At 35.2% G+C, this 27,281-nt stretch overlaps 1 protein-coding gene across 1 annotated transcript in view; it reads right to left on the bottom strand.

Annotated features, from left to right (window-relative positions):
• Positions 1-740: 740 nt before the first annotated feature.
• The window catches only part of ZNHIT6 (zinc finger HIT-type containing 6), a 53,822-nt gene continuing 27,281 nt past the window's right edge, over positions 741-27,281 (bottom strand). Inside the window, exons 6-10 of the mRNA XM_008690643.2 lie at positions 25,804-25,872; positions 24,937-25,017; positions 23,401-23,478; positions 4,932-5,056; positions 741-929 (exon numbers count right to left, since the gene is read on the bottom strand). Of these exons, the coding sequence (XP_008688865.1) occupies positions 889-929; positions 4,932-5,056; positions 23,401-23,478; positions 24,937-25,017; positions 25,804-25,872 (394 nt within the window). The 3' untranslated portion in view covers positions 741-888. The remainder of the gene's footprint in view (positions 930-4,931; positions 5,057-23,400; positions 23,479-24,936; positions 25,018-25,803; positions 25,873-27,281) is intronic.

Here is a 27,281-nt window from a genome sequence, read left to right as displayed (position 1 = left end):
ATGTGAGATCATAATGTATACGGAGCTGCCATAAGGTATAAATTAAGCCATGTATATACATAAACGCACATATACATTCCAGTAACACTTTGAAGACTTCCAAGTGTTTCTTTCTTTAGTTATTGCTGGATGTTTCAAAACAGCATAAAACTGCTCATCACAATACCCCTGTGTGGTAATGAGGAGAATGGAACGGGAACAGGATGAAAGGCACAGAATTCATAATAAGACACAGCTCACTGTGCAAACAAGGAGAGCCAAATTTGTGAGCACTGATGGTTCAAACAATGAGAAGCCAGTGATTTTGTGAACTGAATATAAGAAGTAATAGTATTTATTTATCCCTTACATGTGACACTGTACTAGATGATACCCAAGTAAAAAAGACCCACTTGGTCATCTCAAGAGGATAAGTTACAAATAAACCCCAAAGGCAAGAATGGGCAACTGATGGATCAGTCCTCCTGTGGCTACATGGTGTGTCACATGGCCTTTATGTTTAGTGAGGTTCCACCAATGAGACTGCCAACTTTGTGGCTAACACAGGTGATCCTTGGGTTTGGTCTTGCATCAAACTAACAAACAAAAAGAGTTTTCAGCCTATGGAATTAAGCATATTAAAATCCTGGGCCTAACTAAAATAAGCATTATCCTGGTCAGGTGCAGAAAAAGGGTTATTACTAGGAATAAGGGCCTTATAAGTCAATCCAAGAGGCTAGAAAATACACCTTTTTCAAAAATATTTTTAGATTGTTTAATTACTCTCAGAGAAACAAAAAATTTCAACCACCCACTGACAATATCCCAGTCATCCAACAGCTAGTCAATGCATAGTCAGTCCTCTGCAATTGTCTGGGAATTTTCGCCTTCTTCCTCCAGAAGAAGTGCTCAATTTTCATTGCCAATGTTCTTGGTAGATTCACTTTTCACTGAAAAAAATAAGTAAACATACAGTCAAGTGTTTATACTGTTTCTGTTTAGCTTGTTCTGTTTTTCCTTCTTCTCTCCTCCCTTCCGGTGCATACCAACAGCACTGCTCATGGGGACAGACACACCATGTCATGTTCCAGGCAGGCGGGATATACAGTTCTGGCCACAATAAAGAAACGATGTCTGACAGTGGCAATTATATTTTGTGAGGCAACATCCTCCCTGACTCTGTGGAAGGCTTGGGAATGGTCACTTCACAGTGTGGTTATGATCCCATATTCGTACCACTGAAAAGACCACTATTATCACATAGGCTGGCCAAATGTGGTTGGAATAAATTTTTCCATAATTTTTTTTTAAACTTAAAATTGAGGGTCAGTGTATGTTGAGTGAATGTGGGCTGAGAGAAGACTAGCTAATCGGTTCCTTCCTTTCATAGGAAAGATAACTTAGAGCAGAAATGGAGCTCCTTTAAAGGAGCTGTCCTGACTACAGTAAGCAAGACTGTGAATCACTTGCTAAGCTGAGAGTTCCTTAAGGAGAGAGACTAGATCTTTCCTCCTTGTATCTAACCTCCCAGTGTAGCTTGTTTGCTGAATCAATATGAATGCAAGTCAACCAGAGTAACAGCTCGATTTCATTGCTAAAGTGAAGCTAAAAGGAAATAATATATTAAAACACTATGAAAAGTACAGTTAAAATACAGATTATTTTGCTTCAGGCTTATAGCCACTTATTTCCATTGTGTAGTGAGGGAAATAAAGCTCAGAGGTAGAGTAAATGCTCAAGGGCCCACAGCTTAAGAGCTGATGCTAGAATCATAAACCTAGATCTTGCCTCATATGCAACTGCCAAGTTCCTTGGGTTTTGTCGATGGTACCAAGATTTAAGATTGTCCCATCAACCAAAATGTTTACTGAATCCTTTTTTATGAGTAAAGTACTGAAACAGGTTCAATCCAAGATATAGTCCTGACCCTTGTGGAGTTTTATAAACTCTAGCAGCATTCTTCAAGTATCTCCATGATAATACAAGTCAGTTGTTTCTCCTCTGGCTTTCTTTGCAATTTATACACATTTCATTATAGTACCTATTGCACTGTGAAGTTTACATGTGTGTTCTCGTACCTGAGATCCATCCCCCCACCCCCACCCCAATGTGTCACACACAGTGAAAGACAGGAAGAGAAAGGGGGGTAAGGAAGAATGAGGGGAGGAGAGAGGGAGGGAGAATGGATGAAAGGATATATTAGCCCAATGAGAGACTGATGCATGAGTAGCTCCTATGCTGTATGTACTTTCACTAATTGAAGTCATCAGTTTTGGGTTGGATTCCTTTTCAAAAGGCAGAGACACTTTCTACTGGAGTTATCTTAGAACAGAGAAATACGTTTTGCTGATATTTTTAAATTAATGGAGCTTTGTACTACTGCAGTTTGGGGAACCACTTCTCTTTCCTTGCTTCCTGAGGTGGCCTGTTTTCTTTTTATTGCACTCCATTCTTTTTTTCTTAAGACTGAAAAGCAGCATGCTCTTAAGTCAATTAAGTCTACTAGCTAACTTTGGCAAATAGGGAACTGTGAAGCAAGTAACACCATTCTGAGCACTTCCCACTGGACTGATACAAGATGGGTGACCAGAACTCCACATTTTCAATCTAGTGGGCTACCTTAACTGCTCAATCTTTTATAGTCAACCTTTTACATTCCTTAAAAAGCAAACAAACAAAACTTGCCTATTGCCCATCAATACTGGCTGACTTCTGAAAAGAAATTATGGCAATCTACAACCATAGCAAACATTATAACAATGATCAAGTGTGAAAACTACTGAATGCCAGCCCAGAAACACATTTTTCCCAAACTAGAAGAGAGACACCTTGTGCTATGAATTCAAGATCAAAATCCAACATTTTTGCCTCCGGAGAGAGAAGGAATTTCAAGGCTTTCCAAAGAAAATGCCCTGTTCTTATATAACCCTCCTCCTGCATTAAGGGACCACCCTGCAGAATATCCAAACCTATAAGAATGTACAAAGAAATAGATATCTTGAAGTGCTCAAAGAAATTCATGTACAAAAGACCCGGCATTATTTTAAAGTGAGTGTATTTATGATGTGACAACACTGGTATGGTCCCTAAGATCCTGTCAGGCCCTCTTTAAGTTTTTGCCACAGCAGCTCTAAATGATCCTGTATCCTGAAAGCACTAGTCACTTGTCTTCCTGTAAATAAGTCAAATATCATACGCCCACCAAAAAATAGCAAATTTTACTTAATCAAGTTCCAAGTACACTACAAAAGTAGCCTTTTCATTTTGCTTCATTACAGGAAGCCTTCCTTCAGTGTGCATTCCTAAACAAGGTGAAAGACGAGCTGTGTGTGCTCTGTTTATTTACACAGACATGTTTGCCCTGGCTAGTAACCCACATTACTAAACAACTTTCCCTGAAACCAACGTTTAGAGAGCTATGTGAATTATATTAAGGAAAAAGTAAGGTTTTACATAGCTTAAAAAAAAAAAAAAAAAAGCAAAACTGGTCATTTAGAACACACTTGTAATTTGAGAAAATAAAATCAGACATTCTCAAATTGTGAAAAATATAAAGTCAAGAATTAATCTAAGGTTTTGGAGGCCCATAACCAATTATTAGAAATTTCACGTTTGCTAGCTACAATTCTACTTTCAAATTGTAACGCTGACAAAATTTCGGCCACTTTGAAAAAAAAATTTCTCCTATTCACTTTTGCCAAGAAAAAAAACCTATTATACACATGTAAGAGAACACCTTAGAACAAAGGTTACTGCCTATTTCAGCCTATACTACTGGTGTAACAATAAAATGTAGCCACATGTTTCAAGTAATATTATTTAAAAAATAGATTTCAATCCAGTCCAAGGATTCACTGGTTCTCCAGAGACTGTTACAATGAAATGTGGCCTGTAGCTATTATTCTTAGCTGAAAGTGGTATCTAATGGTTTTGAGCTGAGTCACCTCTCTCCCTTTTAAAAAGTAATTTCTGAATTTTATTCATCTTCTAGAATTTGCATTCAGAAATACAAGTAGCTTACTCTAATCAGCAGTTGGAAATATGGATAAGTCATTTTAGATACTAAACTTATACATATACCATTTTCAGTTTTAATACTTCCAATTCTGCCACTCACCAAAGAGGGACAATTATCTACTTTTAAAGAATCATTAAAATGACAAGGAATATAGCCAAAGAAACAAACATCAAGGAAAATAAAACCAGTGCGTTTAAAAAAAGGAGATAAAGGTCAAATCAATGGCACTAGCTTATTCTAAACACAGTCCAAATTTTAAACATGACGTCCTTTCAAACATTATCCCTTTCTATAAGGTAAGATACTAAAAATGTTTTATAATCCCTCATTTTAGGAATCTCTAAAGGAAGAGGTTTTTTTTTGTTTTTTTTTCTTTAAAGATTTTATTTATTTATTCGACAGAGAGAGAGAGACAGCCAGCGAGAGAGGGAACACAAGCAGGGGGAGTGGGAGAGGAAGAAGCAGGCTCACAGCGGAGGAGCCTGATGTGGGGCTCGATCCCATAACGCCGGGATCACGCCCTGAGCCGAAGGCAGATGCTTAACCGCTGTGCCACCCAGGTGCCCCCCTAAAGGAAGAGTTTTAACTAGAGAGTAAATTTATCTGATATTGGACACACTCTTACTTAAAGGGTATTAGCTTTAAAAAAGACAAAAAACATGTAGAACTCCAAAAAGGCAAAGAATGTCGTTTTGTAGCCACTCAAACTTGTTCATTTTAAATTGATATTGCAAGTTATGTGCTCTCAAACATGACAGAATCAGCAGCTCATTCATTTGGTTTTTTACATTAACTATAGCTAGCTGTAGAGCAAATTCAGTTAAGTATGTAAATACAGGGGGAAAACAAATATATAAAGAAATAAAGACAGTCATGTAATCACTCAAGTTCACTAGAGTTATTCTAAGCATTACAGGAACAAATTTACGTTTACCTTGGTGAAGAACTTCCATGTCATGACTGGATTCTTTCAATACCACATGTAATGTTGGATACTCAATGATCACTTTGTTCCTCAAATTGTCACGGAGACTTTTGTAAGGATCCAGTTCATAATACCTTACAATAAAAAAAGCAAAACAAAACTAAAAACACCCTTCATATTCAAAGTTACTAATAAATAAAATATATCAGAGGCCCTTATATTAAAATTTTTTAAAATGTTAATGACATTAATTCAATAGTTATTTCCTTATAATATAGTAAGTTTAATACCTCTAAGAAAACCATGTAAAAGTGCTATTAATACAGGTTCTAAAGCTAAATCAAGAGCATATCAAATAATCTGACATTAGAAAAGCTTGAGAACAAGTCATTTTCAGATCAAGGAATAAAGACTAACTTTTATACAATATCTATGGTTTAATGTGTCATGAATTCTTCTTGGAAAAGGCAATGACTAGTTCAAAACTCAAATTCCTCAAATATATTTAGTTTGAGCCTTAAAAGAAAAACAAAACACTATCCCATGATAATTTCCAGTAATATATGGTGTTAAAATAACTGGCTACAAATACTTTTGTAAAAAGTTAATTCTAAGTAGTTTCCAGAAATTTACATTGCCATACATTTGGCCTTCCTTTATTTTGAAATAAAAAAAAAAACAAACAAAAATAAAACAGGTTTGAGTTTCTAGATGAGGCTAAAACACAATGAATTCAAGGAATATGTAGTTTATAAGTCATGGTATCATGATGTAGCTGTCAAACGTGTCACAGGTAATTAGATGCTAATGTTCCTTAAGGTATGAAACTCTTAAGTCATTACTTAAAAAAAGGGTGTTTTTTTTGAGTTGATTAAAGATGCATTCCCCTAACATTCTCCCCTTGCTTGCTTTCTGGGGTAGCAGAGAAAGAGGTGGAATTTCATCTAGCTCACTAAGAGTTGCATATGGGAATGTGTTGGCATGTGAATATCATGTCACGTTAAAGAGGAAAAAAGTTGAGAACACGTCCACCAGTGTAGTCATAATTCTCCAACTTTTTTCTTCCATCTCCACCAATGACAGATGATCTTCACATGCAAAACACACATCCTAAGGGATACCCAGCCTGATAGCTGTAACTCCATTCTTTTCCCTCCCACTCAAGAAAGCATACTGGATATAAGTGATCAAGACTGAGGTTATCACTGGAATACATTTGAATCTGCTGTAATTTTGTTAAGTGTAAATCATTTGCAAACTTTGCTATTTCCTAATTAGTAATAGATTATTTGTACTGTAACTCGCAGTTGACTGAGACATGCAGTGCACTTATGAAGAACTCCCGGTGTAGTGATATCTCTTTAAGTTTGTTCCATGGAATACTTTTCAAATAAGGGGGAAAAAAAGTGCTTAACAAAATGCAAAGACAAACCCACTACAGAAATGATTTTTTTCAGAAGTAGATGGCAAGTGAGAGAACTATGCTTAACTTACGTTTGCCTGACTACATTCCCCACCCCTGGAATTCAATTCTTCATTTTAGAATCACAGAAATTTTTTTATGTTGAAAAAAAAAAAACACATGAAATGCAAAATACTCAGTTTTCCTAAACCAGCCACCCTAGTGCCCATAGGCCACGGAATGCATACATTCTTTTCCCTGTGTAATGTAACGCAGATGTGCTTACAATACTTGAAAAGTGGTTCCAGCATTCAAGGATTAAATGCTTCACATCTTTTAAACATTATTTCCCTTTGAAATAAGCTGTGTCTTTTTTTCCCTAAAGTTAGCAGTAATTATACATAAGAGAGAAATGAGATTGAATTAGATATCAAAGATTAACTTTTAAAGTAAAATATAAAATGGATATAACCAAATTTTTCTTAGGAGAAAATAAGACTTGAATTCTCAAATAGGAAATTTTCAAATAGTATCCTACAATCACTTGATGTAACTTATCTTCTGTGAACTTAAACTGAATCATAAGACTTCTATTAAGAGACATTTCACAAATAAGGGAATGTTTTCTACTTATTTCAGTTTTTGATAATTTTCAGTGTAGACTCAATATTTTAGGTAATCTGTTTCTTTTCATAATATTCAATCATTAGGTCTCTCTAGATTTCCAAAGCTAAATAAAAAAAAAAAATTCTTCAAAAGCCATATGGTAACGGGAAGCCTAATATTCTTGCTGATACAGTATAAAATATGTTCCCAGCAGAGGAACATTTAGAGATACTTAAAAATTACCATGTAATAAGTTATACATTACTTCAACCTTAAAACTACAATGATTACTTGTCTAATTAAAAAAAATTTTGGTCCCTGTTTCATGTGTGTAGCAGGCCCTTTTACTTTTCTTTCTACTTTAACAAAAGCGCTTAGGATGCAAAGATTTATAAGAACTTATAATGAATTATTTTTAAAATACTTTATTCAAATACAGTGAAAATCTGGTATGCTGTATGGTTTTCATTAGAACCGATGAATTTTATTTAATGTTTACCCTAAAATGTTCCAAACTTCTAATCATAGCAATATTAGTATTGAGTGTCAGTAAGCTTCTAGGCTTCAGCTTTTAAGTCTGTTAAAGAGGCTGGACTTCACTAGATAATCTTTTAGTTGAAATCCTGAATTTCTTTATTTTTCTACTACTAGTGGTTACTCTTAGTCTACCATTAAAATCTGCCCGTAAATTTAAAAAGAAAATTATGTAAACTTTATAAAGAAAAGCTATCAAAACATATGGGGTAACATTTTGTGACCTGTAGTTAAATGAAGCAGCAACTTTTAGTGGCTGCTTGGGTTTGGGGTCCAACACTGTGAGTTAAAGTCCAGGTGCCATCACTTACTGGTATGTGATTCTAGACAAGTTACTGTTACTTCTTTGATCCCTAGTTTCCACACACGAAACTGGAGAGAATGACAGTATCACTTCAGAGAGTTATTGTGGGGGTTAAATGATAAAACACAGAAACTGTTAGCTCATATACTTCAGCCATGAACAAAATTTTACATTTGTATTTACTTAAAACACATTCTGATAGAAACTTCAGTTCAGGACAGTCACTGAACTTCTTCAGAGTAACAAAGAATGGCACTTACTATATAAACGTAAGCACAGAAACATGTTTGGCCTTTTTATGCATTTTACATTTTAAATATAGAATTACAACTTTCAAACTATTATTTTAGATCACATTTACTTCCAGGAGGCTAAAAGTACTTTGAATGTTTCTATTTCTATTATCTTTAGGCAAGTTGTAGAGTCCAGCTTGGCAGTGCCGAAAACATTTAGGCCTTAGTTCTTTTGCAAGCCTTTAAGTTATTGAATCCTAAAGGACAGCTTTATCTGTTTGAAATTTTCTCAGACTCTGGAGTTCCCATTAGTAGAATGGCTCTGCTACCATAAGACAAACTACTTAGGTTTGGAAGAATTAAGACACCAACATTTGTCTTTTTTTTTTTTTTTTTTTTACCCTTAGGGACCCTCTCAGACATTTCCTCTTGTTATTTCACTTGCTCACCCTCACGGGCTTGCTAGCTGACCCCGCTCCAGGCGGCTTCACAGGGGCATTATAAGGGCAGCATGGCTCAGTAGGCTAAACAGGTGTTACTGTGATTGACATTATATAAATAAAAGTTGTCTTGATAGTCAATGTTTTTAACCTTGGCTCTGTTACTAACTTTCAGAGAAACTGGCCAAGTTCTCAACTTCTTCCTCTATTTTATTTGCATATTAGGATTTAAACAAAATTTCTCCTAACTCAAAAGAAGACAGAATTTTAAAAAGTCACAAACCACTTTATTTCCATTGCTGACACTCCTTAGATTATCTCTTTCCCCTCCTAAAAAAACTGAAACTAAATATGAATATTCTCCAAATTTAATAATCTAATAGTAGTCCCTAGGCCACAGAACTTTTTTCACAAAAAAATAAAGTCACTGGATGAAGTGATCACCAAGTTGACTCCAGCTTTAAAATTCTGCAAGTTTTGATATATTTTTTAAAGATTTTATTTATTTGACAGAGAGAGCGTGCGCACAAGCAGGGGGAGTGGCAGGCAGAGGGAGAAGCAGGCTCCCCGCCAAGTTTTGATATTTATGCGATATTTATAGCTCTTCAGTTATGTTCTTAACCGGTCCATTCATTTTTCAATCTAGATTTCTAAGTTAAAAGCGCAATTAATTGATTTCAAATGTACAAAGCCAAATCTTTGGCTATTAAAAAAATTTATATATATGTTTATTTATTTATGTAAATAAATATTTATTTATATATATTAATGTAAGCAAGCTCTATGCCCAGCATGGAGCCCCAAATTAACCTTAATATAAGTCAGTTATCTGATAGTTAACTGTTTTTAAGGTACAGCTCATCCTGGCATTAACTGAACTATGGTTTTTTGAATCAACTGCAAAAACTAATTGTTTGAGATTCACATTTATCAAATTCCTTGAAAATAATACAACCTATACTAAACTAATTTTAATAAAGTAGAAAGTGAATGGATTAGGGAAACAAACTGGTTTTCAAAATCCGAATGAAAGGAATAAAGAAATCAAATTGTTAAGGAAGACACAGGATAGGAGAAAAAAATACATAAACTAAAACATATAAAACCAAACTAAGTACAAGAGTCAGAGAGTTTGAATTTTTCTGTTTAAAAGAAAAAGTTACTATTTAAAATTCTTCCAAATAATACTATGTCACAATTTTTGCAATTCATACAGTCCAAGTCAGATTAGAAATGGATCTTGCCAAAGCTGAATTTTTTCTTACCTAATTTCTCTTAGTTCTCATATTACCAAAAAAAAAAAAAAAAAAAAAAAGCCAACAGTAGTTGAATTAGTAATTTGCTGCACTTTGTTTTGGGACTTTAATATATCTATGTAAATGAGGATTACAAATGCTTGATATGGGGCACCAGTCATGAGTTGGGTAGTGCAGACATATGCCTCTTCTTTCAGAAAGCTCAACAGTTCATAACTGCAGTGGTAAATGATTCCAGTTTATCCATGGTATGACAGCTATGGGATGTGGTAAAATAGTGACCGATTATGTATTTTAAAACTTTAAGGAGGGCCTTACAAGGCTCTTACTTGTTCTACATGCCATTTGTTCAGTCTTTCCTGATCCTTACTGGAAGCTCAGCTACTTTTAAATCCAGAAGATCTTAAGGTCCTTAAGATGTGAGACTCCTCAAGGGTACTCCATTTTCTTCATCAGTATAATGATGGCAAAGTTATCTATTCAACGGCTAGCTTGTAAAGATTAAATAAGTGAATTTAACAGATGAAAATGTTTCTAAAATGGAACTTGTCCAACTAGTATCAGTAATAAGATTTTATACTCCAAAGATTTTTTAAAAGCACCTCAAGCAGGGAAATGACATACTAGTCAGGAATTATGTTCATGATCTATAACAAGACTACTTAGTAGAACAAGTATGATCTTGTAGACAGACCTAAGTCCAAATCCTGGCTTTGTAATTATAAATGGGTTTCTTTTGGGTAGGTAAATTTCTCAGTGCTTAACCTTCCTATCTTGTAGAGATATAGTATGTTCTTCATTACAATTAATGCATGTGGAAATGTAAACACTTATTCATCAATTAATTCCTTAAATATTTATTTAGTGTCTACCACATACAGGTGGTCTGCTAGGTAACAGAAGTTCACAGAAATAAATCCCACAGTTTACTGAGGGTACTAGTCAAAGAAATAATAATCACATTTCATTGGGACAAGTGTCAATAGAAATCTAAAGCTGAGTAGATACTCAGAAAACATTCTCTCTTGTTCCGTACCCACCTGCAGATATTCAGGCTGCACATACCTTCAGTATCTAGGTACTTCATTTGCTAAGTCTAGTTACCTCCCCTTCTTAACTGTTTATTAAAATCCTTCTTCCTTTAAAGATTTTCTAATTAACACAGGGAATTTTAATTAGCCTTACTCTTGTTAATAAAACATATTTCTTCTGGTACTAAATTGAATATAAGAGTATGATTAGAACAGACTCTTAATCTTCAAATTTTTTTTTTCAAGATTTACTTATTTATTTGACAGAGAGAGAGAGCGCACAAGCAGGGAGAGCGGCAGGCAGAGGGAGAACCAGGCTCCCCTCAGAGCAGGGAGCCTGATGTGGGGCTTGATCCCAGAACCTGTGATCATAACCTGAGCTGAAAGCAGATGCTTAACTGACTGAGCCACCCAGGCGCCCCTTAATTTTCAATTTTTATTAGGAACTATCCCTTTGCAAAATATGATCAGTTTCGTCAGAGAAACTTTTGCTTAAAGGTTAGTTCATGAATTGACCACCACAGAATTATATCACTTTAGAACTGGCAAGAACTTACTCTAGCTTTTTTTTTTTTTTTTTTTGTCTTCCAGCTGAGGGCAATGAAGCCCTCAGGGTCTTACTCAGGGTCTCTCAAGGAGATGCAGGATTGGGGCTATAAAGCAGATCTTGAATTCCTTCACTCTTATTGTTTTCTTGTTCACTTATTCCTCACTCAAAACATATTTATTGAGGGTCCCAACTTGTACCAGACCTGTTCCAGGCTCTGGGAAAATAATGGTGAACTATTAGGTACTGACTAGAGGTCAAGGATGAAGGCTTTTCAAGAAGAAAGTATATGTACAAGGTAAATAAGAGTCAGGAGGAAGCTAGGTGTCCATAGGACTAAGTGGAAAGTAGATATGGGAATATACGTAGAATTCACATTTGGGGTACTTATAAAAAATATTAAAAAGAAAGGTCTGGTTGGAGGAGGTTGAGGCTCTTTGGCTAAAATGAAATATTTGAAATCACGTAGAAATGTCAACTAATCATATCATTATTGCCACTGAAGAGCATATAAGAGTTGGTTACAAATTACCATATAATCAGAATGTATAAATTGAGTACACTGAGAATTAAAATGTATTTCCCAAGCTTTCAGAGAAAACTCTCACTTTATACTTCACATAATTCCTGTAACCACTAATCAGTACAGTATATATTTGAAATGAGATCACTATGGGAAGTGTGGACTTACAATCTAGTAAGAATCTGATCATCATATCACTTTGGAACTACTCTTCAGTACAGCCTCTCAAATTAAAATTCTCAAGTTCACAGCTACTGGAATTTTAATAGTTGTCCTTGCATCTGTCCTGTAAATACTAACCCAGCTGTGCCAACTGGCTGAGCTTCAGCTTCCCTACAGCTACGTTTATAGTTCTTACCATAAAACTGCTTCAAGCAGAATGCCACGCATAAAACCCACTGGATATATGTCTTCTCTGATAAAAATATTTAGTACCTCACTCTACATATTGCCTTTATATGTATGGACATTCTTCGGATTGACTCTTAACATTTTCTAGTCTTCAAATGATCTCGTTTCCTTTGTTCTAAGGTCTAGATCCGAAATGTGGCCAAAGGTTAATACTATTTTGAGCACATACTCATCTTGATCATGGCTCTCATCCTAAAAAATAATCAACAATCCAAAAAAGGTGTAACAAAGAACTGGGTTGGGTTTTACATAATCTAAGAACATGCATTATGCCCATTCATGGCATGTACTATATTGAAGAAAACATACCAAAGCACTGGGAGACAAGCAGGCCTAGGTTAGGATCTAGGTACCACCATTTGGTGGTTTCGAAGCTGCAGGCTCTCTATGCCAATTATAAGTGTAAAACTTACAATGCATGTATAATGTAACATAATCATAATGTATACAAAATGCTTACCAAAGCACCAAAAAAACACTGGAGGCACTCAATAAGAGGTTGTTATTTAAATTTATTATATATCATAAAAATACCCATTTGCCTCTAGATCTAACCTTGATTTTAACTCACCCTTGCAGCAAACATTTTTTGTGTGTGTTTGGGAAAACTTATTCAGGATCTTCACACTTTTTTGGTTATATATAAAATAGTTTTGGAAAACAATGATACTTCTGTGTGTGTGTAGATAGATATACAGATACATATTTTGAAGATTTTGTTTATTGAGAGAGAGAGTGTGAGAGAGAGTGCATGCCCCAGTCAGGGGAGGAGTAAAGGAAGAGGGAGGGGAAAGAATCTCAAGCAGACACGACACTGAGCATGGAGCCCAACGTGGGGCTCGATCTCACAACTTTGAGATCTTGACCTGAGCTAAAACCAAAGTCGGATGCTTAATGGACTGAGGCACCCAGGTGCCCCACTTTTGTATATTTTCAAACAGATTCTCTAAAATTTCATTTAAAATCTTTACTCACGAGTTTAAATAGATGCAAAGAACAAAATTTACTGTATGGTGTAAATACTGATTATTTAAAAATGAAAATGTTACCTCACTCTTAAGTAAACTCACTCAAATCTAAATACCATAGCCATTTGATACTGATATCATCCATTTAAAAGACAAATGAACATGCTCTTCTTTTTTTCCCCCTTTTTTCAAGCTCTTCCTTAATAGTTAGAAATCCTATATGGTTTCCTCTTCTCCTTGAACTTGTATTTCCACTCCAATTCTCCAAAGAATTTTACCCTGAGTAATGCATTTATGTTTGAAAATCTTTTATTGATTACCCATGTATACATGTAACAAAAATGTGTATGTAAGCTAAAATTTTAATTTTATTATCTATGACCTTAATACTTTAATTGTTAAAAATATTTCTGAATTGAATAATTTTAATAATTATTAGTAAAAAATTGATCAAAACACAAACATACTACATTTGAAGTATAAAATTTTTACTGGAAATGCATCTCGTGATGTCCAATCATGGATGATGGCATCTTCTATTACATGCAAGTGTGCTTACTATTTTAAGTACTCATTAACAGAATCAAATTCCAAAAGGAAAACAAGGAAATTTAAGTAATCCCATCTAGAGAGCATACTGCTGTCTTTACTAACCCTTCCTTCAGCAGTTACTTTCAAGGGATCTAACTAAAACACAACAATGGAGTCTTCAATTTTCATAAAACAAGACATCTGAAAGTAGTTAATGCTGTTCTTAGACATTCAGGAATTCCTTTAATGTTCTCTGATAATATATTTAATTCTGTACCAATATTCTCAAATAATGTTAACTTCCAACAGCTTGTTTTCTAGTGGCAGGACATTTTAAAAAATCTTAACTTTTAACTGCATACTACAAATTTCTAACTTAGAATATCTTCACGGGGATGTACTGTATGGTGACTAACATAATATAATAAAAAATCATTATTAAAAAAAAAAAAGAATATCTTCAAGGTATATTTCTCAATTATTTTCTATAAGCCTGAAATAAGATAATTTAATTTTCCAGTACCAGTTCAATTAGGCAAAAGGGTACAAACTAGTATCTTTAAAGATGTAAAAATCTGATTTCAAAAAAATCCATCTTAATATCAAATTATATATTTCTTTATACATCTTCAACAATTCAACTGAATAAACTCTGCCAAATACTTATACAGAAAACATGTCAGACACTGTATGGGAACCAAAAATGTCCTCAAGGAATTTACCACCCTGGCTAGTGTTTCTCAAAGTATGATCACAGGGATAACTTAGGAAGCAGAGACTATAAAAATACAGGTTTCTGCGTCCTATGTGAAACTGATAAACCAGAGCCTCTGAGGGTAGGCTGGAAATCTGTTATTTCCAACAACTGTCCTAAATGATTATGATGGACACTGAAATCTGAGAAGCACTTTGTGAAAAAAGAAGAAATACAGGTTAAATGTTCAGTTGGGGAGGGGCGCCTGGGTGGCACAGCGGTTAAGCGTCTGCCTTCGGCTCAGGGCGTGATCCCGGCGTTATGGGATCGAGCCCCACATCAGGCTCTTCCGCTATGAGCCTGCTTCTTCCTCTCCCACTCCCCCTGCTTGTGTTCCCTCTCTTGCTGGCTGTCTCTATCTCTGTCGAATAAATAAATAAAATCTAAAAAAAAAAAAAAAAAAGTTCAGTTGGGGAGATGTTTATGGTAAGGAGGAATAATTGGCCAGTAGGGATATGGGCTAGGTGAAAAGCAAGGAGGGATGTGGCAGGGCTATGAGGAAAGGCAGGCAAGAGACCAAGCTCTCAGAATCAGCTAAGACTGAGAGGTGGTATCTTCCAAGCAGAGCTGAGAGTCCGGGAAATGAGAATCTGAGCAAGTTACGTGAACTGGAGGTCAGCTCTGCTCTAAGGTAGAAAAGGTTTTTGCTTGCTGGGCAGGCGGGAGGGAATATGTTAGTGAAAACCAAAAGGAGGTCAGGTGAGTCTTACTTGAGGCCTTAGGCAAAATCAATTTTTCTAAAACAACACAGGAAAAAGTATCTTACCTCTGTAATTTCACTATAAATGATTTTTAAAATATTTCATGTTACAGATCCAAAGAAAGTAAAGTAACCTTAGTTTTTATTTTAAAAACATCCTCTCAGCATGGAAATAAAACCATCCAAGAGAAAGAGCTCATACTTTTGCTGGTTGATTTTCAAAAAAAAGAAAAAGAAAAAAAAAAGGTGTTCTAAATATTAACTACAGCCAGCAAAGTAGGAAACAGCTAATAAAAACTGTGCAAGTATAATAGGGTAGTGTCCCCACGAAGAGAAATAATCTTCTGAGATACTCATTAGGTCAAAGCCTAAATAATACCTTAATTTGGCTTGGGTTTAAAGTCTAGACTCTTCACTTTATATGCCAATCTTTGGAAGTAGAGTGAAGGCAATTGGTGTGTGCTTCCATCAAAAAATGACAAGTCTGGAGTGTCTATGCAAAATGCCCGTGCCTTCCATTGGGCACTTGTTATGCCTTATATATAAAATACTTATCTACTATAGCATTTACGATATATCTACCTTCTCTCCTAGACTGTGAGCTCTTTGAGGGCTAGTCTTTTAGAAGCCCTGTGTAACCCTGGCTTAACACTGAGTTGGCACATGGAAGGGGCTCAATGATACTTTAGGTCAAGTTCATTTATCAAAAAGCCTGTCTTTTGAGCAGGAACTTTTTCTAAAGTAACTTTAAATTATACCGGGCAGTTGTTATAATCCCTTTCTATTTTTCTCTCTCATTTTCCATATTGAGAATTGAAGCCCTCAACTGATTAAATGATATAGTCACAAATAACCAATAAAAAATGCCTTAGGGGCACCTTGGTGGTTTAGTTGGTTAAGCGTCCAATTCCTGATCTCTACTCAGGTCTTGCTCTCAGAGTTGTGAATTTAAGCCCCATGTCGGGCTCCATGCTGGGTGCAGAGCCTACTTAAGAAAAAAAAATCCTTCAGAGCAGAGATTGGCAAACTACAGTCAGCAGGCCAGATCCAACCCACTGTCTGTTTTGTAAATAAAGTCTTATGGGAACATAAATCATACCCATTCATTTAATGTATTATCTATAGCTGCTTATGTGCTCTAATAGAAGAGCTGACAATTGTGATGTATGGCCCACCATGCCAAAAACATTTACTTTCTGGCCATTTTAGAAAAAGTTGTCCCAGTCCTGATTTTGGGTATTAAAGTGGTATCAACGCCGAGCAAATAGCAAGCATACATATATTTAAGTGAATCAGTACACTACTTGTTAAAAAATTAACACTGAAATTCCTACTATGGGAAAGTCATTGATTTAGTACTGCAGGAAATATAAAGATGAAGATGCCTAATGTAGTCACTGTTTTCAAAAGGGAGTTTATCATCAAATAGGATAAATCTTATTGAGAGAAAAATAAGATATGATTGCAGGAAACTCTAACAAGTACAACATATTTTTTAAGGCTCAAAGAATAAGGAAATCACATCCAGTTGGTGGGAAGGGACAGGCTCCACTGTAAATACTGATAATCAACAGTCTACTCAGAAAAATGGAGAGGAGAGACTCATTATGGAGGCAACCGCGTAAGCCAGGGTGGTAAGGGAGAGTGCAAGATGGCTCTAAGGTCTTATGTTTCACTACAAAGAATGACAGAACCAGTAACAAAGCGTGGATATCAACATTTGCTGACTGCTTACTAGATGCCAGGAACATCATTAACCCATTTAATCTATATTTAAAACAAAACACACACACACAAACACACACCACGAAGAAACAGATGTGGTGTGACGAGGTCTAAATGGTTTGAGTTTAAGATTTAATGAGATGTTTTAAGATAGATACAAACCAAGATTTGAAGTTTGGGAGAAAGGTTGAAAATATGTCTATATCTGGGAGTCACTGTACAGAAATAATACTTGATAACACCTTAAGTACACAAGCTCCTCAAACCTCATATTCTCCCAATACCCAATTTCTGTTAAAAGAAATAGAAACTAACATGATTGGGTATCTGCCCCCATGTGGTTAATGGTGAGCATGTTGAGAGTATAGCTAATATTGAACTTAGGGTGCTTTCCACAAGTATAAGAAATACGTAATGGCTGAAACAAGTTGTTATTTAAAAAAAAAAAAAGTAATGCATAATATAGTCTATGCCGGCTACATGGAATTTTTTGTTTTAAGCAGACTTCCTCCTTTTTTTTCTTTTTTTTAAAGATTTTATTTATTTATTTGACAGAGATAGAGACAGCCAGCGAGAGAGGGAACACAAGTAGGGGGAGTGGGAGAGGAAGAAGCAGGCTCATAGCAGAGGAGCCTGATGTGGGGCTCGATCCCATAACGCCGGGATCAGGCCCTGAGCCAAGGCAGCCGCTTAACCGCTGTGCCACCCAGGCGCCCCCCTCCTTTTTCTAAGGAAGTAATCTACAGGATTAAAACAATAATAAAAACCCTTATATTGAGTCACTTCTGCAAGATGTTGACTGAATATCGCAAGTCTTACTTTTTATAATTTTTTTAAAAAATTTTTATTTGAGAATGAGAGCGAGCACAAGCAGATTCCCCGATGAGCAGAGAGCCCGACGTGGGGCTTGATCCCAGGACCCTGAGATCATGACCTGAGCCAAAGCCATATGCTTAACAAAACTGAGCCATTCAGGCGCCCCATCACAACTCTTAATACATGAATAATATGTATTTACCAAGAGTGATTTGTTATGTGCCAGGCACTGTGTTAATAAGCAGCTAACATCACAAAATAATCCTCACAACAATGCACTATTGGTTCTGTTTTGATCCCCACTTTCAGGAGGGTAAACAAGCTTAGTAACTTTCCAAGGTTTGAACCAAATTTCTAACATTAATTTGACTTTATAGAAAATCTACTTTGATGTAGGTTTTTGCATAAAAATAAAAAGGTTATTTTGGAACATCTCATAATCTGAGCTAGGTCTGAGAAGCAGTGATCTAATATGCCTAGTATTTACAATGGTGAGACTTTTGGTCTACAAAGTCTAGTCTGGAACCTCCCAAAGTAAAATCAGGTCTACTCCAAAGATTATGTATTCTGAAAGGATATTACTATTTCTTACTGGAATATGATATAATCTCACTGTGAAGGGATCCTAGTAACAAATGAGTAGTATAAAAAGGCCATTGTTTTTAAAAATAATGTTCCAGAAAATGATGCCACTTCCACTTAAAACTCAATGTGTCCTAAGACTCTCCAGGCCCTACCTGCAACTCTCCAAAAACAGATCCATGCCAGGAACCTCAGTCAGTCACCTTTGCTTTGTGTTTGTTTTCTCCCACTATATTAACTATACCTCATTCATTCTTGTATAAACCCCAGTTTTTATTTATATGCCTCAAAGATAAAATGTGCTTAATTAATGGTTTCTGAGTAAATTTGGAAAGAATTATCCCATAATAGCTTAAACCACATCTTTATCAAAACTAGGACCTTATAGGGGCACCTGGGTGACACAGTCAGTTAAGCATTTGACTCTTGGTTTCAGCTCAGATCTTGGGGTTGTGGGATCGAGCTCCACATTGGGGTCTGTGCTCAGAGTGAAGTCTGACTGGGATTCTCTCTCCCTCTGCCCCTCCCTCTCCTCTCTCTCTTTCTCAAAAAAATCTTAAAAAAAAAAAAAAAACCCAAATAAAAAGGACCTTACATAAACATCAAAACAGCAAAGTAAACATAAAGAACAGAAAATGTATCTGAACTTCTTTATGGGAAATCAATGGTTCCATTAGTAAGTAAAATACAGAAAGTAGATTTGGAAAATTACAATCGAATGAATAGTATCAAACTTGAGAGTATTCTGAATTCTTCAGTCAGTAACAACTTAAATGAGCAGCAATACAATGACGGCCTCTTACAGTGCCTGGCATTACCAAGATAGGTTTTTGTTTCAAAACCACTCATTTACTTTCTGAGAATGGTTAAGAAATGGTGGGGCTAGAGATAAAGGGTGGCCTGCTAACACAAGCACCTTTCATGAATTCTCCTCCACTGAGAATGTAAGCTCCACAGGAGCAGGAATGGTTCTTCNTACTGCCATCACCCTAATGTCTAGAATGATAGCCTGGACCACAGTGCATATCACTGTTTGCTCGTGAATTTACTTAAGAAGCCATATTAGCTTTTATAAGAAAATACAAATTCAAACCCTGTGTATTCTGGAAAGAAAAGTCCCAAAGAGATCAGCAGCAAATTCCTTAGGGTTAGACATGCATTCTATAAGTCCCTAAATCTAAAAATAAAAGTCATGTATGGCAAGGCTAAAAACTGGAAACATTTAAGATTGCTCTAGCTGATCAGGTATATCATGAGACAACTGTCATAAACCCTCCAAGAATGGAAAACACAACCATTGGAAACTGGCAACATCAAGTATTTGGTAAAAACACTTTACTCTGGAGTCATCGGAATGCTGTAAACCGTAGGATACATTTAAAATCAACAGCCACAAGAAAACTACATGTTTCTGCCTTGTAAGTACTTTTTAGGAAATAATAAAATCCTATTTTAGCATGCTTATCTTGTATTAGAAGCCTAACATTTTAAAACCTATAATAATCTTACTTAGATGTTCTCTGAATGTTTAATGATACAAGTGTAATTAAGTATATAATCAACTGTAAGTGCTCATCCTGTCCTATGAATGCATTATCTGAAAAACAGTTATTTAAAAATCTTTAATTAAAAAAATCAAATGAAAATCTATTTCTAAAAGTATTCTCTCATGTATCTAATTTCATTATTCGCGATTAGAAAATACTCAAAAACTGGGAAGTTTTATAGAAATTAGGATCATTGTATCATGAAGCTGATTTAACAATCCGAAATACATGATACCTTACCCAATTTAGAATAAAAATTCCTTCACTGGCATTTCTGAGGACCTAGGTTGTAACCTTCCCCTTCTTCTTAATGTTTTCACAGATCATTGAGTTCAAATAAACAGCTCAAATGGGAAATCTGGATGGCAAGGTTTTTTATATAGATAAAAGAAAGTCAAAACACTTTTCATGTTATTCAGATTGGCTCAGGTTTAGTATCAAAACAGCCTATTCTAGGTATTCCTTGAACAACACTCACCTTTTACTTTATTAATCTACTATTCCTTTCCCTTTGGGATTAAGGTTAACCCAAGGCCCAACTTTGGTCCTCTATGGGTTCCTAAAGAAGGTATAAAGTAAGAGAAAATAAAGGACCTTAAAGGAAAATGAAGCACAGAGAAATTGAGTGCCTAGAATTCGGTCATTTGAATTTCAATTCAGTGCACTTCTTTGACCTTGTTTTGGGTTCAGGTTTACCCTCTCTGTTAAAATAAACCTTTCCAATCTGACTGTATCTTCCTGTGCTCTGGTCTCTCTGTATCCTGATTTCTTTCTAATTCAATTGCGTGAAATGATTTTCCCAACTACTCCCCTCCGGATCATGTCATGCTGCAGGCATTTCTGCCAGCTAGCCACTCTCCTGGAAAACCCTGGTCTGTTAGGACATGCTGAGATCTTCATCTTGAAATCTCTATCCTTTTTGCCTCTTCAAGCACTTATAGTACACGTTTCCAAGTTAAAAATGAATGCTATCTGAGCCCAAACAGCCTGTACTGTATTATAAACTTTAAAATACTCCGTATCCACCTTTTAACATGTACAATTTTGGTTTCCTTCAATTTTGGAAGAAGACGATACTATGCCAGAGTCAAGTCTGGCTGGCTCAGTGAGCTGGCACGTTTCTTCACTGGCCACTCCCCAGTTTGCCTTGACCTAAAATGAAAATATAGCAAACCTTCTCTTTCTGGTAATGGAGGAAATAAAGAATGGAAACAACAAAGAAACAAAACAAAACAGAAACCAGAATGAAATAAAAACAAAAAAGGAGAAAGAAAAAAAAAACAAAACCCAAACCTTGTGTCCTTAGCAGTTGTACCAAAATGATAATGGGTTGTTTTCCTTAGCTTTGGTAAAGAGTTTTAATTATCTGCCTAACAGATTAGGTAAAAAAGGCGACTGTGGTCAAGACGATGCCCAATCTCACCAAAATATTTTTATTAAGTCTAGAAAAGCAATATGGTATTTCAAACACATACATCTTAAGAAAACAAATAATTGCATTCATGCAGCCATTAAAATAGTAGCCAATGGCTGCTATCTGTAATTATTCAAGGTCTGATAAGTACAACAAAGGAAAAGATGAAGCAATCAGTTGGATGGGTAGCACTTTTACTGTCTCCCTTCCACAATCCTTCTGGAGCCATATACATGCCATCCCCACACTAGCAGTCTATGACAAGGAGTTGGCAAATGCTCAGAGCGGTGCAAAAGTGTTAGAATGTTGGACTCATCAGCAGGTTGTCAGGAGAAGACCTGGGAGAGTATATATTAGATCCACGGCCTAGAGAAGATGAGATGAGACAACTATCCAGAAAGCAATTTCATTTTTCATAAAAACCCTCATAGGTGTTCTCTTAACAGGCTTATGAGACCGAAGCCACAGTATACTCGTCAAGAGTGCACCACGTAAATGTGAGTAACACTTACCAGAATTAACTAAATAAAATATAGTAAATGTTAAGAAAGGAACTGAATTTGAATGAGGTAACAGATAATAAAAGAAGGAAAAATTATTTAATGATTGACAGGAGGTAAATTCCAAAGGAATTATGCAAATTGTTTTGTTTAAACACAAACTGTATGAAATTTAAGATTTTGCTAAGCAAAACTGAAAGAATGCACCTTTTACGTCAGCATTTCTCACTAATTACATACATGTTTGATTATCAATTTCAGAAATACTGATTTTGGTTAACATGGATGTTATAACTGGATAAACTATCTTTGCAAAACCCACAAAAGTTTCTATCCCTCTCTGAGACCCCAAATCTTTCGGGGGAGGGAGGAGAGTTAAAGCATGAACTGCATGTAAATATACTGAATTAAGAAGTCTAGGGAAAAAAACTATGTGATAGAAAACTTGAATTTTTACATCACTGAACCATGATCAATGATATGAAGTTGAGAGTATTTGAGATATGTTGGTAAAAGGTGGTCAAGATTTGGTGTTTAAATCTGTTCTTAGCTACAAGTCTTATAACCTTATGTGTAGATGTTTTCTAAGAATCCATTTATCTGTAGTAGTAATAAAAGCATGCACTTACCGTGTGCTAAATGAACTATCTTAATCTCTCATGACAATCTTTTATTTTTTTTAAGATTTTATTTATTTATTTGAGAGAAAGAGAGAGGACGTGAACGAGCACCCAAATAGGGGGAACGGCAGAGGGAGGAGAAGCAGGCTCCCCACTGAGAAGGGAGTCCGACGTGGGACTCCATCCCAGGACCCTGGGATCATGACCTGAGCCGAAGGCAGATGCTTAACCAACTAGCCACCCAGGCACCCCTCATGACAATCTTATAATTATTGTTATCATCCCCATTTTAGAGGTGAGGAAACTAAGGTAAGTGAGGTTATATAATTTACTCAAGTTAACATAACTGGAAGCAGGCAGAGTTGGGCTGAAATCCCAGCTCTGCTTTCACAGCTTGGATTCTAAAACCTCTAAGCTACACTAACAAATCAAATCACAGGTGAGACGGACCAGATACAGTCTCAACTGATTCTAGTAGTTTTGTTAATTGAACAATGGAAGAGCATTAAAGGTCATGTAAGATCAGTGTTTTGTCTTTCAGTATGATGACAAAGTACTGGCACGTAAGCAGACTTTGCAGAGATTCCCAGAGATCCTTCGGTGTAGACTATTTTACCACCCCATTAATGAAGGAACAGAGCCCAGTAAAGTTAAGAACTTTCTCAAATAATATGGTTTGCTAGAACCCAGCTCTCTTTACATTTCTCTGCAGAAAATGCAATATATGCAATGCTCAATTGATCACATGAATTTTTGTATTTCCACAGGCAAAAACATGAACACTCGAACTCTGTTGTAGAGAGTATTTCTTGAAGTTAAAATGGGATTTAGGAATCTTTTACTTGTACACAAAGCTATTTTAAGATATTTTAACCAGAGTAATTTTTCAACTGAATTTATCCCATAAGAGTATTTTGAAATTTTAATTAATAATCATAGTAGTATAATAACCAGCTACTTAAGCTAATCAAGCTACTTAATTATATTACAGAATTAGAAAATATTTAAAGAAATGGGGAGGGAAGCAATTTTACCTTACTAAATTTTGCTGCATATATTCAACCTTCATTAAAATTTGGACCCCAGTCTGAGAGCGAATGTAGGCTTTCAACCTGAAATAAAAATGTCATATTGAAGGAAGCAAAACTGATTTTTAATATATTTTAATATATTTCAAGATAGTATCTATGGAAGACCAAACATTTATGAGTAGCTAATAATACTTAAAATCCAAGCATAGAAAAGGGGTTAAAGATATTTTCTAACCAGGGATTTGAATTTTAAAAATTACCTTTCCTCTCTCTGTAGAATATCTTAAATTTAAAAATATCTATTTCAGTAAATTAAGTTAAACCTGGTATCTTATTTATTTTAAAAAAATGTATCCAATTTAGTGACAGGTACTTTGTTTTACTGCCAAACACATGACCAACGATAACAACTGGATTATCAGTAAGAAGAAAGAAATTCAACCACTTATACGTGTACCAAAGACACTACTTGATATGGGGCAAGGATCTGGTTCAGTCTGGGCACAGTCTTTTAATAAAAGTAGAAGATGAGATTTAACTAGAATTGGATCAGAGATTTTAGAATCCACTTCAGTCTAAAATTTAAACACCAGGTTTCTTTGGAACCAAAACAAGCATTCATATCCCAAGCAGGTACCATCCAGAGAAAACAAAGTCAAATGGGTTCCTGCTCAGGAAAATTAATTCACACTCTAATAACAGTTCCTTTCTTGAGTGCTGCCTACTGTGTGCTAGGCCTTGTACTAGGAACTTTATATATGCTTTTTTTTTTTTTTGAAGCTTCAAATAACCTTATCTAGTAGATATTATCATTCTCATTTTACTGATGAAAAAAATTAAGGTCCAGAAGTTAAGTAACTTACTCTTTGACCACATAGCTAAAAAGGGATAGAGCGAGTTATTCTAGCCCAGATATTTATAACTGAATCTTTCTACTATAATATGTAAACCATTTTTCTCCATGCTATATTTCTGGACAGGAGGCAGAGTGTATCTTAATTAGTTTTATGACGGCCTGGCTGAAACAGAATTCCCTGTCTTTAACAGTTACTTGGAAACTCTTAATTTTCAAAGTTTTTGATTCAACTTTAAAGAAGTTTGATTTGAGAGTTAACAGTGCAGACTCTAACTCCAGAATGCCTGGGTTTAAATCCCAGCTTCCCTGCTTATTTGCTATCTGAAGTCATTTAACCACTTTAAGGCTTAGTTTCCCTATCTGCAAAATGGGTATAATAGCAGTAATCTACCTTAAAGGGTTACTGTAAGGATTAAATTAATTAATACATATTTATTATCTCCTTCGATGAATGTCTGGAAAACAGTAAATGCTAAGTATTATGTACTGTTTTTAGTTATCCAAAAGCATCATCCATGACTGACAAAGCCTTGAATAAACACCAAGGAAATGGCACAGAAAGTAAACTGCACTGACGTATCACATTCTAATAAAGTCAGAGCTTTACATAATAAATATGCACATAACCAGTACCTCAACATTTGTAATAATTTCAGAAAATTACAAGATGTTTTGAAGCATACCTTTGACGAATTACAGGATCAGACTTTTCAGGATCAATGTAAGGTCTTAGGATTTCATTAATAGTTTTATCATCTGGTACTCTTCCCAACAACAAAAAAACAAAAACAAAACTTATATTATTATTTATAATCTTCTATTAATGGTGTTAACTTGGAATTACTAAATCTTGTGGCTTTTTGTTTAAATGACTGAACACAGACCTTTTATTTTACTCTTGGCAAAATATAATATCCTTTTAAGCAAAAATTACTTAAGGAAAAAGCTCAAAAAGACTTCTTGGACACACTTAAAAAGTCCTAAAAAGCAATATTTTGAGAAGCTCTCTATAAATCAATTATAAAAATATGAAGCCTCTTTTAACACACACCTGTGCTCACAGATGAGAAGAACTCAAGATGAAATATATTTGAAAGTTGCAGAAATATAAAATTCAAAGAAAGGTTGCAAATGATGCTAATTTCAGTGCACGTTCAAGTTTATTCATTCTAAATCATAAGACCAGGGTAAAAAATTGATAACTACTTTCCCTGGAATCAAAGTATTTCAGGTTTTCAACTTTCTGGTAAATGTGCACATTATTTAGAACTATAAATCTATGGAAACAAAACTAAGACACTGCTTTGAATGAGTAACTTTCCTCAATCAATTATACATATTCATATATACTATTGTGTTATATATCCCTATCCATAAAATTTAAGTCCTTTCCCTGACTTTAGTCTGGTATACAACTTCAAAGACAACAACTTAATTATCCATTATACTCCTGACAGACATTTACTGATATCACATTTAAGTTAATGGTTTACTTTAAGTACAAAAACACAACAAGAACAAAGAAGTTCTTAATAGTGGTAATACCATACCTTTTTTCTATGTACACAGCTTGACTCTGAGGAAATTGGAGCTTCACATGCCAACAAAACTGTTGTTTTCTAAATTAGAAGATAATCTTATGAGGATCAAGGTAGACAATAAAAGTTTCAGCACAAATCAAACCTCCTGAATTTTCTTTTTCAGATAAGAATTCAAAAAGTATTCCTAGAATTTAATGTATCTTTTCTGCTGTTTTCTCTTTTCTAAGATTTTAGAGGCTGTGTTTTTTAAACAATATACCTGTAAGGATTTTTAAGAGGAAAACAAAATTAAGTGCAGCAGTTCTGAATTACAAGGACTTTACATTCCTGAATTAGAAGGCAATTTCTCACAGTTCAGGGGTTTTCAAGATCAGTGTGTTACTACTTGAAGTTTACAAATAAATTCACTCATGACTAAAAACAATAAGCTGATGTCTTTGCCTAACTAGTCTGGAAATTAGGTGAATGAAGTGTTTTCTGGTTGCGACCAGCTGGCTGTGGATACACTTCTGAGCCATGAGTACGTGCATTCAGTAGCAAAACAGTAGACAACAAGCTGGTTGCTAAGCAGAATGCACTCCGAGCTAGAGTCCTTTTGCTTTCAGGTCTAAACTTTGGTTTGATACAGGATCAACAGTTAATAATTCACTAAATGTCTAATTTTAGCATACTGACCATATGTTCTATTTAACATACCTAAATCTGGTGACACTATATACCATTCCTTCTTTAAAAAATTTAATGCTCGAAATATTGAATCCGACAGAGAAATTCAAACGTTTTCACCATATGATGGTTTTACATGTTTTCCTTACTTAGAAGAAATTTCTAACAACCCACTGGCAAGTTAATGGCCAACAGCATGTCCAAGCAAAGGACCAGCATCATGATAAATCTATCCCTTAGCAGCATGGCTCCAAAATCTCAAATAATTTTCTTTTAATACAATCTAGTAGAATCTCTCTCACCAAATATTTATATGATTTAGTCAAATTTTGTCAGAAGACAATAACCATAAAAGCAAGTAAAAATCCTTCTGTTAGGGTAAGTCTATCAGAGATCTGCTTATGGAAGTTTTCTTCAATAACAAGACATATAAGAAACAATCATGTTAAGTTTAGCATTCGTTTTTTTTGATAAAACAAAACCATAGAGCACCCTTTACTAATTTAAAGACCAGATGTCTAAAACCTCAGAGGAAAAAACTTTAAAAAAATTTGAATGCAACTATAACAGTTCCTGGTTTTAAACAAACAATTCTTCCAAAACAAAACACTCTGCAATGTTCCTTATCTGAGAAACAGGCATTGCACCATATCACCATCAAGAGGCTCAGAGACTCCACATTTCCTTTTTTTCCTAAAGATTTTATTTATTCATTTGAGAGAGAGCACACGTGTATGTGTGTGTGTGGGGGCGGGGGGGGGGTAGCAGAGGGGGAGAAAAGGAGGAGGGAGGGAGAAAGAATCTCAAGCAGATTATGTGCT

This window comes from Ursus maritimus, unplaced genomic scaffold (genome assembly GCF_017311325.1).
Source record: "Ursus maritimus isolate PB19 unplaced genomic scaffold, ASM1731132v1 scaffold_12, whole genome shotgun sequence".
In the NCBI taxonomy this organism is placed as follows: Eukaryota; Metazoa; Chordata; class Mammalia; order Carnivora; family Ursidae; genus Ursus; species Ursus maritimus.
This window is presented reverse-complemented; position numbering and strand designations above follow the sequence as displayed.